This window comes from Galeopterus variegatus, unplaced genomic scaffold (assembly GCF_000696425.1).
Source record: "Galeopterus variegatus unplaced genomic scaffold, G_variegatus-3.0.2 Scaffold2608, whole genome shotgun sequence".
Lineage (NCBI taxonomy): Eukaryota > Metazoa > Chordata > Mammalia > Dermoptera > Cynocephalidae > Galeopterus > Galeopterus variegatus.
In genome coordinates this window covers 128049-142657 of record NW_007728719.1, presented here as the reverse complement: position 1 = coordinate 142657, position 14609 = coordinate 128049, and the positions used below count along the sequence as shown (strand labels likewise).

Below are 14609 nucleotides of genomic sequence, written 5' to 3'. Positions count from 1 at the left end.
AGTTCTTTAGGTGGAGCTGAAAGTTCCAACCCTGGAAGCATGGCCACCCCCTCTTTGAAACTAGGGGCCCACCTTGAGTCCCCTTGTTAACATAAACTCTGGTATGGCCAAAAGGGGTTTGTTATGAATAACAAAAGTCACTCCTGTTGTTTAGGAAATTCCAAGGGGTTTAGGTGCTCAGTGCCAGGAACTGGGGACAAGACCAAATAAGTATTTTTTATTTTACTTCAGTAATGAATACAGAAGAAATTTTATACTACAATCATGCATTATTTTTATTTTTGGTTAATTTTTTTTTTCTAGTTATAAAACCTAGTACCTACTCATTGCAGAGGGCTGGGGGAGGGAATAAAGAAAAAAATAAAAATCACTTTCCATCCTATCACCTAGTATTTTCTTCCTAGTCCTTTTTATACACAGTTATATATAACACTTTACTCTCTTTATGTTACAGAAGTGATATTTGCTTATTGCAAAGTAATCCAAAGAGTTAGAATGCCTAAGGTTAAAAAACAGTGATCCTTGTTTGGGAGGTGCCTTCTGTTGTAGGTTGAGAGGGAAGGACAGAAAGGGCCGTGGGTCAGAGGAAGTCTTGGCCATGGGTGGGTACCTGGTTCTGGTTGAAGGCAGCAGAGGTCTACATAGCAGGGGCAGTACCAGAAGGAGATGGAGAAGGTAGGGTATGGAAGGAAAATTAAACTGCCGAGAAGAAAACGTTAATTTTTATTTCTATATTAAGATCGATTTCCTAAGTGCAGCATTATTTTCAGGGGTCAAAGACCCTTTTGTGGGGCGGGAGGGAAATTAAGGAGATATTTAATAAACAGGCACAGCTGAATATGTGTGGTACAATCCAGTATTCATTTATTTGTCAGGGCTGTTTATAAGCTGCTTCTGGCTGGCCTGGACAAATTGTTTTGACCCTACTGCCCTGGCTCATTTGGGCCACTTAACACTTTACCTTTGCGTGCATTTGTGTGCTCATGTGTGTGTGCGTGCTTGCGTGCGTGAGTGCGTGTGTGTGGTATGTTTATGATCTGCTGATCAAGTGCTATTGTAAAGTCTGTAAATAGAATGCACTCTGTTTAAACTCCTTATTGCATCACAATAGCCAGTATCTGATGACCTCAGCAGCTTCTTCCTGCACAGAATACGACCAGAGGAGAATGAAACTTTCTTCCACCATATCACTACAGAGTCTTTGCAGAAGGGAGGAGCTTAAAGCTATTGAGAGCCTTATGTTAGGAAATATTCTTTCATTTGGGCACCTGGCTGACCCCATGTAGGTAGAGATACCTTACAGCAGCAGTTCTTGACCCTGCTATACCTGGTTATAATCACCTGGGGAGCTCTTAAAAATCTTAATGCCCAGCCTGCACCCCAGACCAATTATGTCAGGTGGGGTCCAGGCACTGTTATTTTTTAAAGCTCCCAGGTGATTCCCGTGTGGGTCCAGGGTTGAGAAGTAATCCTTAAAGGAAGATGCTGGTGCACCCTGACCTACCTCCAGCCTTTTTGCAGCAGGTGGGGAGTGGTTGTCGCTGCTCTGTCTTAGAACACTGAAATGCAAAGGGGACCTAAATGTTATGAATGTAGTTAAATTGTTTTCACAATGTTCTGCGTTTCAGTAGTACTGCAGACATTTGATTTACATGTCACCATATGTGTGTATGTATTTTAAATTGTCATAAAAAGAGTACACATAGTCAAAATGTTATACACAAAATTTTAACATACTGAAAATTACTAATTAGTTTTCTTCTTGATGACTTTAAATATAGTAATGAATGTCATCAACCAGAATGTATTAAGTCATGTACTGCTTTGTTCCATTTATTTATTCTTTCCCCCTGCCCGTTTAAAACATTTTTCTGCTTCCGTTGAAGCCAAGATGGGGTTCTGTGTTAAGATTTTGTTTGGGAGAAAAGGTTCTGCATGAATAAAAGTTTGCAAGCCACTGGCCTTTCCTCATAGTGGCTGTTTTTATGTCTGTCATCTGCAGATTAGATCAGCTTGCTTTTGAGGTACAGCCACCACTGAGCTGGGCTGAGAGCTGCATCCCACAGCGTTTGAGCTGTCCCGGCTGTTCACCAGCTGGATCCACTTCAGATAGGTTTACAATGGGGCAGCTGCCATTTCCATTTGGGGGAAAAAAGAGAAGCTTTCATGGGAGTGAGCTGCAGCTGTGGGTGGAGGTGGGTGGCCCAGAGATGGTGCCATTATCAAGAAGTCATTGAAATGTCCTTGAGTGATCATTGGCCAAATCCTGTCCTCTGTGGACCTAGAGCCACAGAGTGTTCCAGCCAGAAGGGGTCCTAGCTAGCAGCTCTTTATTGAGGACTAACTGTGGGGTAGGCCCTTTGCTAGGGGGCTTGGTAGATGTTATCTTATTCAGTCTTCTCAGTAACTCTATGAGGCATGCATTATTATCCCCATCTTGCAGATGAGGAAACTGAGGCTCAGAGAGGTTAAGTAACTTATCCAAGGTTATAGCTAATAAGTGACAAAGCCAGAATTGGAACACATGCTGGTCCTCTGCAGAGTCTTCTTAGAAATCATTTTATAGATGAGAAGATCAAGGTGTGAAGAATAACTTGTCAGACACGATACAGACAGTTCTAATTTGTGGCAAAACTGTAGCTAGAACTCACCTGCTCGTTCTACTGCACTGCCGCACCTGGCTGCTGTTGGGGTGAGGGGAGGGCATGGGGTGTGCCCTCCCACCTTCTGAGTGGCTCAGGCACAATCAGTGTCATGTTGGCATGGAATGAGAAATTAGACTCACCATATTTTATCTCTGCCCCCGTCTGCAAGGAGCTGCCATGGTAAGACAAACAAGGAGGAGGCAGCAGAAGTGACCTTGGAGAACCTTCTCTCAAGTCAGAAGGCAGGGGTCAGTGGGCCAGTAAGAGCTGCAAACTTGAGGGCAGCCTGACTGTCCTTGTTACAGTTCTTGCTGTGCACTGTCAGTTTCCCCTTTTGTCAGTCTGTGGGAATCTGGGCAGTAGGGATCTGCTTCAGCCCTTCACGTTCATATTTGTGTGTGCTCACTTAAAGCAGCAGCAGCCTGCAGGAGCTCAGCTCTCCCTCCGTTTATGCTCCTTAGGATGGTGCTGGGGAGGAGCTACATTGGAAAATGAAGGGTGTAGCACCAAAGGAGTCCAGGACTTTCTCCCCGCAACCTTCTAATCAAGAAAGAAGTGTGTAATTTCAGCCAGATTGCAATATGGTTGCTTTTATTTGTTTTCATGTGAACTTGTGCGAAGGATTCTACTTTTCCTGCTCATTTCATTAAAAGCTTTATAAATAGCACTAATAAGTAGATATAAAACTGTCACATAAATGACAAACAGGGACTAAATGAAATTCCCAAGGGTCAGCTGTTGAGTAAGTTACAAAATCATGTCTTTGCACGATCAAATTCCCATATATGCAAATTAGGGCCAGTGCTTTACCACAGAGTGTTTTAATTAATATTTATAAATCACAGAGCACCTCTGAAAGGGCTGGTAAGCTATTTATATTATTATGTCACACAAATAACAAACCCTTTGGAGATTGCTGCCTCTTCTGCATTTTGGTCTGAGAAGTTAAGTGAATATGTTGTGTGTGTGTCTCTCTCCCCTAGGTGTGGCGTCAGCACAGCGGCAGGTCACCGTTCAGGAAGGACCCTTGTATCGCACAGAGGGCTCCCATATCACCATCTGGTGCAATGTGAGTGGCTACAAGGGACCTTCTGAGCAGGATTTCCAGTGGTCCATATACCTGCCCTCTGCCCCGGAGCGTGAGGTGCAGATCGTTAGCACTGTGGACTCCTCCTTCCCTTACGCCATTTACACCCAACGCGTCCGTGGTGGGAAGATCTATGTGGAAAGAGTTCAAGGGAACTCATCCTTGTTGCACATCACGGATCTCCAGGCCCGGGATGCCGGCGAGTACGAGTGCCACACGCCCAACACTGATGGGCCATACTTTGGGAGTTACAGTGCGAAGATGAACCTAGTGGGTAAGGAGGTGCTGTTTTCACATAGCATTGTCTGGTCTGGGTCACTTTTTTTATAAAGCAACTTTGTTTTACACCCTGCATTTGACTTTTTAAAAAACACCCCGAACTCCCCAAACATTTTATAGATCAATGAGTAGCATAAGTGAATAAAATTTCTGTGTTCACTTGTAAGTAATAGAAGGTTGAGGCTGAAAGTTAGAAAAGATGTAATGCAGATGTTAAGAATTTCAGAGGTTAACTAACCCTCTAGCTGGTGCAAGGGGATATGAAAATGTAAGGCAAGGACATTGTGGTTGATGATCTGAGGAAATGAGGAGGATGAGGCATGTGCCACCAGCTGGAAGAGAGGTGGAACCTCTTGGAAAGGACAGGCTCTGGGACACTCGGGATGCTGCTGAGTAGTCAGGAAGCGGGTGTGGCTGTGGGTCCTTGCTCAGACCTGTGGCTCCGTGAGTAAGGAATTGTGAACTGGCTGTCGCCCTTGGTGTTCCTGGAATGAGGTTAGGAAGCATGAGGCAGAGGGAGCGGGAGCTTTCCATGTGTACAGCACTGGCCACAGTGTTGACCAGTGTGAAAGGGTTAACAATGTCAAGGCTGTTCTGTTTTTCTGCCTCAGTCTTCATTTCCAGTTTTTATTAACACGTTAAACAGGGGCCATTGACAGTTCTTTTATTAACGCAAATATTGCCCTTCCTTTACTTTTTTCTTTCTCTAGTAAGTCTGTATCCTAATATCAGACCTTTAAGACCCAATCCTGGGAGGAGTACAGGGAGAAAACACACACTAGTTGTTATTGGGGTGCCCTCCTCAGACAGAGAGGTGGTGGTGTTTAGTCTCCAGACGTAAGGATCAGGGTAAAATTCCTACCAAGGGCCACAGGGGAAATCTCTTCACTTGCCTTAGTCATCCCTGGACCTTGGGTTCTTTCCTGTGTGGACCACTTTGATCAAAGAATTATGTGAAAATTAAACTTATTAAAGATAATGACGATTGTCTCTACCAAAAACATTTTTTTGAAGAATAGCCTTCCTAGAGCAATGTGCTGCTAAAGTAAGTTGGGGAAGGGGAGTTGGTAGAAGGGGAAAAAATGAGGAAGTTGTAAGGAAATGTAAACAGAAAGTTCCAGGAGCCATCTCCATTTGAAGATCAGTCAGAAGTGAAGTTAAAATGTCTCAAAGCAATACCAAAATCAACAATCAATTTTATTTGACCTAAAAAAAAATCATTCTTACATAGTATTTTCAGGGAGTTTGTTTATTATGTAAAACAAAATACAGCCCATATTTTATTTGAGTGTTATTAAAATATCAAATAGGTAAGTGTAAGTGCAAAAAAATGCATTCCAAATCCAAACAGATAACTCTTTCTGTTTACTTGCCACAAGGGTTTGTCTGTGGCCTTAGCCAGTTGCTGAAGGCTGACTCTGTTAGGGACACAGTCACAATGTGCCTGCATGGACTGGGAGCTTAACACACAGTGTGCCTGTGTCGACTGGGAGCTCAGCCCCTGGAGTCTAAGATTCTGTGGCTTTGTGACCATACCCTCTTGGTACATTTCTCTGTTGCAGTGATCCCAGACTCCCTGCAGACCACCGCCATGCCCCAGACCCTGCACAAAGTGGAGCAGGACCCACTGGAGCTCACTTGTGAGGTGGCCACGGAGACATTCCAGCATAGCCACTTGTCTGTGGCCTGGCTCCGGCAGAAAGGTGGTGAGAAGCCTGTGGAGGTCATTTCCCTGAGCCGAGATTTCGTGCTGCACTCCAGCAGCGAATATGCCCAGAGGCAGAACTTGGGGGAGGTGCGGCTGGACAAGCTGGGGAGTACCACCTTCCGCCTCACCATCTTCCACCTGCAGCCCTCCGACCAGGGCGAGTTCTACTGTGAGGCTGCTGAGTGGATCCAGGATCCGGATGGGTCGTGGTATGCCATGACCCGAAAGCGTTCGGAGGGAGCCGTGGTCAACATCCAACCCACTGGTCAGTCTCTCTGAGCCTCTTGTCCCTGTTCTTTATCTGATGGTGAAGGTTGTCAGATGCTGGGAGAGTGTGGGGACTAGGTTTCCATGTGAAGTTAAAGATGACCCTGCCTGCAGCCAGAGGAAGCCGAGGGATGTACAGGACATGGGTCTCCTAAGACCTGATCGTCCAGCAGGTCACAGACAGGTGCTGCACAAACGAATCCTGCTTATTGACATGTTTTCTTTGACCTGCACAGTGTTCTGCATTCTCTTGAATTAGAAATTCATTTTAAAAATTGGGAGATTTCATGGAAATCATTTGTATCTTATGAGTCTGGGCTCCCCCTTCTATGAGCCATAGTTGTGGCCCCCTTCAGTGACATTGCTTTCTTCAGGTACTGATCTGGTTTCATTTGTAGAAGACACCTGAAATAATGAGCTCTCCATCCAAGGTAATAAAGTTATGAACTAGAGAAATTTGGACTTAATTATTTCTTAAAGTAATAATATTTTTGGTGGTATTTTATAATTTCCAAGATGCTTCATCACATATTACTTCACAGTCCCTCAGAAGTGCTATGCAGTAAATAGGTGGTGGGATTCCCGTTTCATAGGTGAGGATACTGAGTGTGGATTGCTTTATGGTGGGGCCCAGAAAGAGTCCTAGGGTGTGTTGATGAGGCCAATTTAGAGAGTTCTGGGTTCCACCATAGATGTTTTCTCAAGTGAAGACCTGGAAAGGGTCCTGGGGAGGTTCGAGTGACGCGTTTAGACGGGGGGAAAGGTGATGGTGGCACGGAGAGCTGAAATCCTCCCTGGCTCCTCTGCTATCTCCCATGACCTCAGACTCCACTGTGCAGGCTCCCAAGCCCACCAGTCTCCACGTCAGGGCTGCCGCCTGTTGCTGGCTGCCTCAGCTGGGCTGGGGGCAGGTTCTCTGGTGGTTCTTGGTCCCCTGGCTTTGGTTGGAGGGTGGCCTTCATGCCGTCACTGAGGTGTGGTAAGTGGCCCGAGAGCCTTTCCTTGTGTTAGTGTTCCCCTCTAGTGAGGGATGTGGTGGTCCTGGCAGTTGAGTGGAGGTGTGGTTTGTGGGAGGTGAGCCAGGGAGTCTCAGTACAGGTGGGTCCCTCTTCAGGACCTGTCCCTGTTGCTGCGCTCAAGTGTCATGGTCTTTACATAGTGCATCTGCCATTCTAGAGCAGTGCTTCAGACACTACAGTACACATTCCTGGGCCTCATCCCAGAAGTCCTGAATCAGAGACTCCTGGGGTGGTCCCTGGGAAGCTGGATTTCTGGCACACTTCCCTGGTGAGTCTTCTGCTGCCTACATTTTATCAAGTACAGCTCTCGAGATAATTGGACAGAAGTGGTTCTCTGGACATCTAGTGGATGCAAGGGCTTTTACCAGAGGGGTTGGGTTCCTGGGCAGGGAGCACTTTGTCTGCTGGAAGACTCAGAACATTGAAGAGCTTCTGGATCTTGCAATATTAAGAAATCTATCAAAAGGGCTTTATTTCATATTTATCCTTTTTTTTTTCCTGGATGGTTTTAAGATCAGCTTCAGAAATCTGGACCAAATTTTGCATCTTAATGCTTTTAAATTAGGTTGCATCAGTTAATCTTCTTTATTTTAATCTTACCAATTTGGAATTAGGACTTTTTGAATTTGTCCTGTGAGTATATTCAGACTGAGCCAGCAAAGGGAAAACTAAATGAAAAAAAAAAAAGTTGATGATTTCACTCTGTGTTCTTCTGCTGTTCAGGCTCAGTGGTTGCATCTCCAACTTTACCCTTCTCTTAGTTCATTTCAATAAACGTTTAGTCAGTCTCTACAGCATTGAAAGTGTGGTGACAGGCATGAGGGGATTCAAAGATGAGTAACACTTGGCCCCTGCACTTAGGGTACTTGCAGACCTGAGAAACAATGGCCAAGTAGAATGTGCTAAGTTCTATGACAGCATTTGTATAGAGTGCTCCAAGAACATAGTAAATATGAAGTGTTCTTGCACACTATAAGTTTTCCCTGAATGGAATAGTTGTTAATGGCAAATCTAAGAAAACTGGTAAGTTGGTGACTTGAGCTGAGTCTTGAAGCTTGAGGAGCCAGCAGGAGGAGATGCATACAGGTACAAAATTGTTTGATATGTTTGGCAAGCTGAGAGAAGTGTCTAATATGACTAGATGTTGAGTTCCATATGTGAGTGGTGGGAGGAGAAGGGAAAAGTAGCCTGAAGTCCCATGTACTGTGATGTGGAGCTTGCACTTGACTCTCTGGACCAAGAATTTTCAAGCTGTTCTTTCTGGAGCCTTAGCAGCCCCTTGGAGGTACCTAGAAACTTTCACATGAGTATGTGTGTTCATATGCGTACCAAGGGGTGCAGGGGGAAGGCAAGTGATGGCCTGAGTAATCCCCCCTTGCTTCAACCAGATGTTTTCTATATTGCTCAGCAAAAGATTTTTGCATGAAGAAAGGAGGTTCCTTTCCCCCATCCCTTCCTAATAAAGTTTGAAACCCCCTGCTGCAGACAGTTGGAGGGGTTGGTGGTGAGAATAGAGATTTCTAAACAGGAGCCCACAGTAGGATCAGGGTTTTAGAAGGAAAAATCCACGGAGGCCACCTGGAGGCTGATTAAAGAGGTTGGGTCTGAAGTCAAGAGACCAGGCAGGAAAGAGCTGATAAGGACAGGGTTAGGTCAGTGCAGCAGCCTGGAAAGAAGGTAGTGGGTGCTGGAGGCAAAAGAAGGAAGAGCAGATGGAAAGAAGAATCCGGCTGACTGGGCCCAGGGACTGGGGCTGAGACTGGGGCCCCAGCGGAGGGAGGGAGAGGAAGGGACAAGAATGAGGACATGCAGAGTTCTGCTTGAAAGTCCTTGTCTTTTCTTTTGGTTTTGTACATTTTAGTCGAGGAGTCCATTCTGCAGCCAAACTCTGATAGAGACACCCGGTATGTGGAACACCCAGTGTGTCACTGGCCACAGGGGTGTGAAGCTCTGTTAGAGACTGAACTGGGAAGTGATGAGGGCCGAGGAAAAGCCCAGGGGTAAGAAGAGGAAAGGGCCAGGAGAACAGCAGCAGTAAGAGGTGGTCAGAGGAGCGGGCTCCAGTGAGAGAGGAGCAGGCGGCCAGGCAAGCAGGGGGAGTGGCAGCAGGGGGGAGGTGTCACGGGACCCACGGGAACAGGGTGGGTCCAGAGAGGCTGAACCTGCCTGAGAAAAGCCTTTGGTGGGGGTGGGGGCTGGGGTAGGGGTAGGGTGGATCACTGGTGGCATTTGCTAGTCAGTGAAGTGTAGGAAGAGGGCCAGAAGCCAAATTTTCAGTGAGCTAAGGAGAGAAGGTATTGGAAAAGGCATAAATCACTTTCTAGAGATTTAATTGACTGGGTATAACCAAAGGCAAATTGCTATTCAGAAAGCGGGTGGTGTGCTGTCAGCCTTGTGTCTTCAGCCTGGGAACGTGAAAGCGTCACCAAGCCACGGGGGCATTCCCACGAGATAAGGAGAGTCTTTAGCTACTGAAAGATGAAAGCCACAGATGCAGTCACAGAAGAAAGCCTGGAGCGCATGGAAATGTCTAAGGTCTAGGACACCCCTTGCAAGTCTCCAGTGGCTTTTATGAGGAAGTGCTTTTTTGTCATTGATGTTGGGTTATACATTACTGCTCATTGTTGACCAGAGAGCCAATATCTGGCAGATACATGGGCACAGTCCCAAATGGGTGTGTTCATCTGGGCAGGTGGTGGCAGAGTAAAATCTGCTTTCAATCCACGTCTCTCAGGACTGGTCTCTTGGGAAGGGGAAGCTGCGGCAGCAGCTGACACATTGGAGGGGAGCCCTGGAGTTGTTCAGTGTAGCTTTCTCTGTTACGAAGTTTGGGCAGTAAAGGAAGGAGTTAGGTCAGTGGAGAGAAGGGGTGTTTGGCCCACGTGGAAAGGGCAGGGGGAGGGAGAGCCTGAAGAACAGGAGGATGTAAAGCCGAGCCCGAGCTGGAGAGGAGGAATGTGCAAGCGGCTAATTTGTGATTCCTGTGTTTTCTCAGGGAAACAGGATTCTCATCTGCTTGAAGAGTGCATGGAATAGGGGATGAATGGGGCAAGGGTCTTGAAGACAGCAGTAAAGCCTTAGAAACACTGGTACAGGCGAGGCAGTCGAGGTTGGAGGCTATGAATCTGCAAGGAATTCAAACATCCATGCAATGTGATTTCCCCCCTCAGTGTTCTCTTTAGAGGAACAGAGCTAGAACTGGAGGGAGGAGGGATTTGGGCAATGGTCACAGCTACAGCCTCCCTGAGCCAGGATTCTGTGATTCCGTTTTCTAGGACACACACTTTTCTCCAACCCTTGACTCATTTTCTTACCCCGCTTCTGCCAAGGGTTCCTATGAGATATGGCAACTGTCTCATGAGATTAACAGTCACTGTGCACCTGTGCATGGAGGGCCATGATGCTGTTGGTTGTTGGCGATGAGCCCTTCTTTAATCACCCCCTCATGCCTCGCTAAACACCCAGCTCTTTGAAGCTGCTTGGGTTCATTGGCCCTTTCAGAAGTCGTCTGGCTTTCAGCAGAAGTTGGTACTTTCCTACTCCAGGTAGTAAACTAGCCAAAAACATTAGTTTTCATTTTTCCTGTGTAATTCTATTAGAGTTTATCTTCCCCATGTGTTATTTCTAGTATTCACATGGAGGTAGGGAGAGTATTTCAATACATTCATCTTTGAGTAGTTATTAGGATTGTCGTCAGCACATAGGCCACTCTGTAATTTTGTCCTATAGTCCTCAGTGGGTAAGACTACAATATCTACTGAAAATATTTGTAATCCTATTGTTTAAATGGAGTTCTGGGTATATGAAGGGTCTTTAAAAAGTTCATGGAAAGATTCGTATTATCTTTTAATTCTATTTTTCCATGAACTTTTTGAAATACCCTCATATACATCAAGCCTAGACCTTTGCAATCTGCCACTTAAGTGATATTAATAGTTCCTTACTCACCTCTGGGGGTCTAATCTAGGGCATCATAAACTTTGAATCGAGCACCATTGGTCGTAACTGGGATACCAAGCTCCTTAGACTATCTGGGACTAGCTGCCCTCGAATTCTCTCTCATATTCAGGGATTTCTCTGGGCCTCAGATAACCTGGGTCTGCGTTGGATTTTTCTCTCTAGAGAAGTGCTGTGGTGGCTGCCCTGTAGTTAGCATTGCAAAGAAGGGTGAGGGTAGTGGGAATTTGATGATGTAGTTTGGTTCGCAGGGGCCCTCATTCACCCAGAATGCATCCTTTTGGTTATTTCTTTTCTCAGACAAAGAGTTCACTGTTCGGCTGGAAACAGACAAGCGGGTGCACACAGTAGGTGAGCAGGTGGAGTTCAGATGCATCCTGGAGGCTCAGAACATTCCTGACCGCTACTTTGCCGTCTCCTGGGCCTTCAACAGCTCACTCATCGCCAGCATGGGACCTAATGCTGTGCCAGTCCTCAACAGCGAATTTGCCCACCGTGAAGCCAAGGGACAGCTTAAAGTGGCCAAAGAGAGTGACAGTATCTTTGTGCTGAAAATCTACCACCTCCGCCAGGAAGATAGTGGGAAATACAACTGTCGTGTGACCGAGCGAGAGAAAACGGTTACTGGGGAATTCATCGACAAGGAGAGCAAGCGTCCCAAGAACATCCCCATCGTAGTCCTCCCCCTCAGTAAGTAGACACATGCTGCTTTCTCCTCTCTTGGTTCATGGTGCAGTCACTAGCATCACTTAGCAGATGTAGGGGCAGAGAGAATATCTGTGGTGGGGAAGAGGGGAGGGTGGGTGGAACTGGAGGATTAAAGCAGAGCTGGGAGAGAAAACCGTTGACCCTCCCTTCCCCCTCCAGCTTGCCTGCCCCACTTAGCAGCCATGGTTAGGCAGAGCGTGGGGTGTGTTGCAGGCTGGAGAGGGGTGTCAGCAGATCCAAACTCTAGCAGCTGTTTGCAAATGCCAGCAGTGCCAGCTTCACTTGAAGGAAGACCAGGAATCCCAGAAAGCTGTTTGTTCCCATGTGGGAATTAAGTCCCAGAAGAAGTGGGTACTTGCCTGTCTTGAAATCTCACTTAAGGAGAGTTGGTCTTTTACGGGAGGATTTTAAATCATAAAGTGCATTATTATTAAGAAGAATATGCTGTCGGGCATTTTCCGATATAAAGGTTGGCATTTTTCTAATTGTTTCTTCCGCATTGAGATTACATTTTTTAAAAAATCAGGGATGGGATCTCTCACGTCTTCCTGGGGCATAGCCTTTTAAAGCTTAGCCGATTTCCACGGCTGCTTCAGTGGGCTCCCTGCCTCCATGTAAGCTGGCGTAGTCTGAGTAGGTAGCAGCCATTGCTGGGAATTCCAGAGACTTCCAGTGTTTGCTCACATGTGTTTAAACATTTATAGTGTCAGAAGGTTCTTACTAATCTCGTTTCTCTCAGAGTTCTGTTTTTAGTAAAAAGAAAAAAACTCATAATGCTCTGATTTTAAACAAGAAAGTAAAGTTTAAAAACTAACCTTTAACCTTTTCTCAGCTGCTCAAACTTTCTTTCTCTTAGCCTTGTAATGATTTTCTTTACATTTTTATTTACACTTTTACATATTTAAATACTTCTCTTCAAGTGCAAAGTAAAAAATAGACACAGGGGTCTTGCCACTCTCTTTTCTCATCAACAGGATTATTTTCTTTCATGCTGATTATTACATTTTTTTTTTTTGTCTTTTTTCGTGACCGGCAACGGATCGCAACCCTCAGTGTTGCGCCCAGACCGGGACCGGCAACGGGATCGCAACCCTCAGTGTTGCGCCCGGACCGGGACTGGCAACGGGATCGCAACCATCGGTGTTGCGCCCGCACCTCGCTCAGCCAGTGAGCGGCCGGTCTGTATGTGGGATCCGAACCCTCGGCAGGAGCGCCACCGTGCTCCCAAGTGGCGCACTGTAGCAGTGCGCCACCAGGCCGGCCCTTATTACATTTTTTTAAAAGCCGTGCACACATACACACCTAATTATCTTCTGTTTCTTAGACTTTTTTCCCCCTGTAATGCCTAGCATGGTGCTTCACATAGAGTAGGTGCTTGCTGAATATTTCTACAGTTGAGATTATTGAATTGAATGCCCACTCTCTTTACTATTTTCCTGTTGGTCTGTGCTTGTCTTAACCACAGACTCTCTACTTTTAAATCTGCAACTAATTCCTCACTGTTTTATAAGGATTGAGTGAAGGGCAGCCACATTGTTTGCTTCCTGTCTTTTGTACTAAGAGATTTCCCCCAACCCCTTCCAAGAACTTGTTTGATGATCTGTGGCCTGCTATATTGCTTTTCCAGCAGATAACTGGGTAGTTAAAGTCCCCCAGCACCACCAGATCCTGTCCCAAGGCCACTTGGGTAAGTCTACGAAAGAACAACAATAATCACATCGGTAATGGTGATAATACCTTGGATTTTCATGGTGCTTTTCCTCCCAAGAGCCCAAAGGGCTTCTGCATATATCATCTCCTTCTCCACTCCTACCTCTCAAATCCCTGTAGAGGTCAATGTTATATCCATCCTGTGAGTGAAGTCAGAGCACCATCCAGGGAAGTGACTGAGCCAGTTACTCAGTAGTGGTTGAGCTTGCATTGCCTTAGAAATATTTGCTTCTAACTCCAAATCCACTGCTCTGCGCTTAGCCAGTGCTACGCCATCAACCTCCTGATTTGAAGTTTCATTTGTGAACATGTACACAGATTCTCATTAGTTCTGTCCTAGTTTTCACTTAGTATGGAGAGTTTTGAATTGTTGGCTGCCTTTTCTCAGACCTGGGAACCCTTGTAAATGGTCCTGGTAGGCAACGCAGCTTCAGTCTGTATTTGCCTTTGCCTCAATGCCAGGATGGCTTTTCTTCTCATAGCTCTACATTCTACCTGTGCAGTTTTTCCAGGCTTGCTCAAGCAACAGAGCAGCAGACAGCAGCCCTTATGATAAAGAAACCAGGACTTACGTAAGAGTCCTTTGGGGTGGCAGTAGGGGATGATCTCCTGCAAGTCATTCTTCCACTTAAGGCAAGCAAAAGGGTGTTTTCCTTGATGTTGAAATTGCCCTTTCAGTCCCTTACTTTGATTTGATAATGGTGGGGATGAGTCTTTAAAGAGGAATATTGTTATTATTAATGATGATGAAAAATAATTACCTCATCTGTTCCTCTTAACGTTGTGACCCTAACAAGTAGGCACTGTTAGTATCTCCATTTTGCACATGAGAAATTGGAGCCTGGGTAGGTGAAGTAAGGACCCCGAGATTACAGAGTTATGAAGTAGTAGACCTGTATTCCAGGCCTGTCTCCAGCTCCATGCTTTTAACCACTAGTGCTATAGATGGTGGCTGTTTGGGAGCCTCATCATCTCCATGGATCGTCTTGGTATGACTCCTGGGGGAGGTGGCTGTCTTAGAAAATTACTATTCCCTGCTTTGTCCAGAGTTTTTTTTTCCACATGAAACAAGCAAACCCAGAATGGGCAGCAGGTAGCAGGCATACTCACTATAACGAGCTAAATGCTGAGGCTCAGTGTTCATCTTCGTCTGTTTCAGCCTGTGGGGGAAATAAAGGGGAGAAAAGATTGATTCAAATGCATTATTATCTGTATGTGCGTTTTCCTTT

General features: G+C 45.8%; 1 protein-coding gene across 2 annotated transcripts in view; it reads left to right on the top strand.

Annotated features, from left to right (window-relative positions):
• The window catches only part of IGSF3 (immunoglobulin superfamily, member 3), a 92091-nt gene that overhangs the window by 44707 nt on the left and 32775 nt on the right, over window positions 1-14609 (top strand). The window contains exons 2-5 of one of the 2 annotated variants that reach the window (XM_008582424.1): window positions 3629-4006; window positions 5574-5984; window positions 11263-11652; window positions 13298-13357. In XM_008582424.1, the coding sequence (XP_008580646.1) occupies window positions 3629-4006; window positions 5574-5984; window positions 11263-11652; window positions 13298-13357 (1239 nt within the window). The remainder of the gene's footprint in view (window positions 1-3628; window positions 4007-5573; window positions 5985-11262; window positions 11653-13297; window positions 13358-14609) is intronic. The other variant, XM_008582425.1, reaches the window with a different exon arrangement.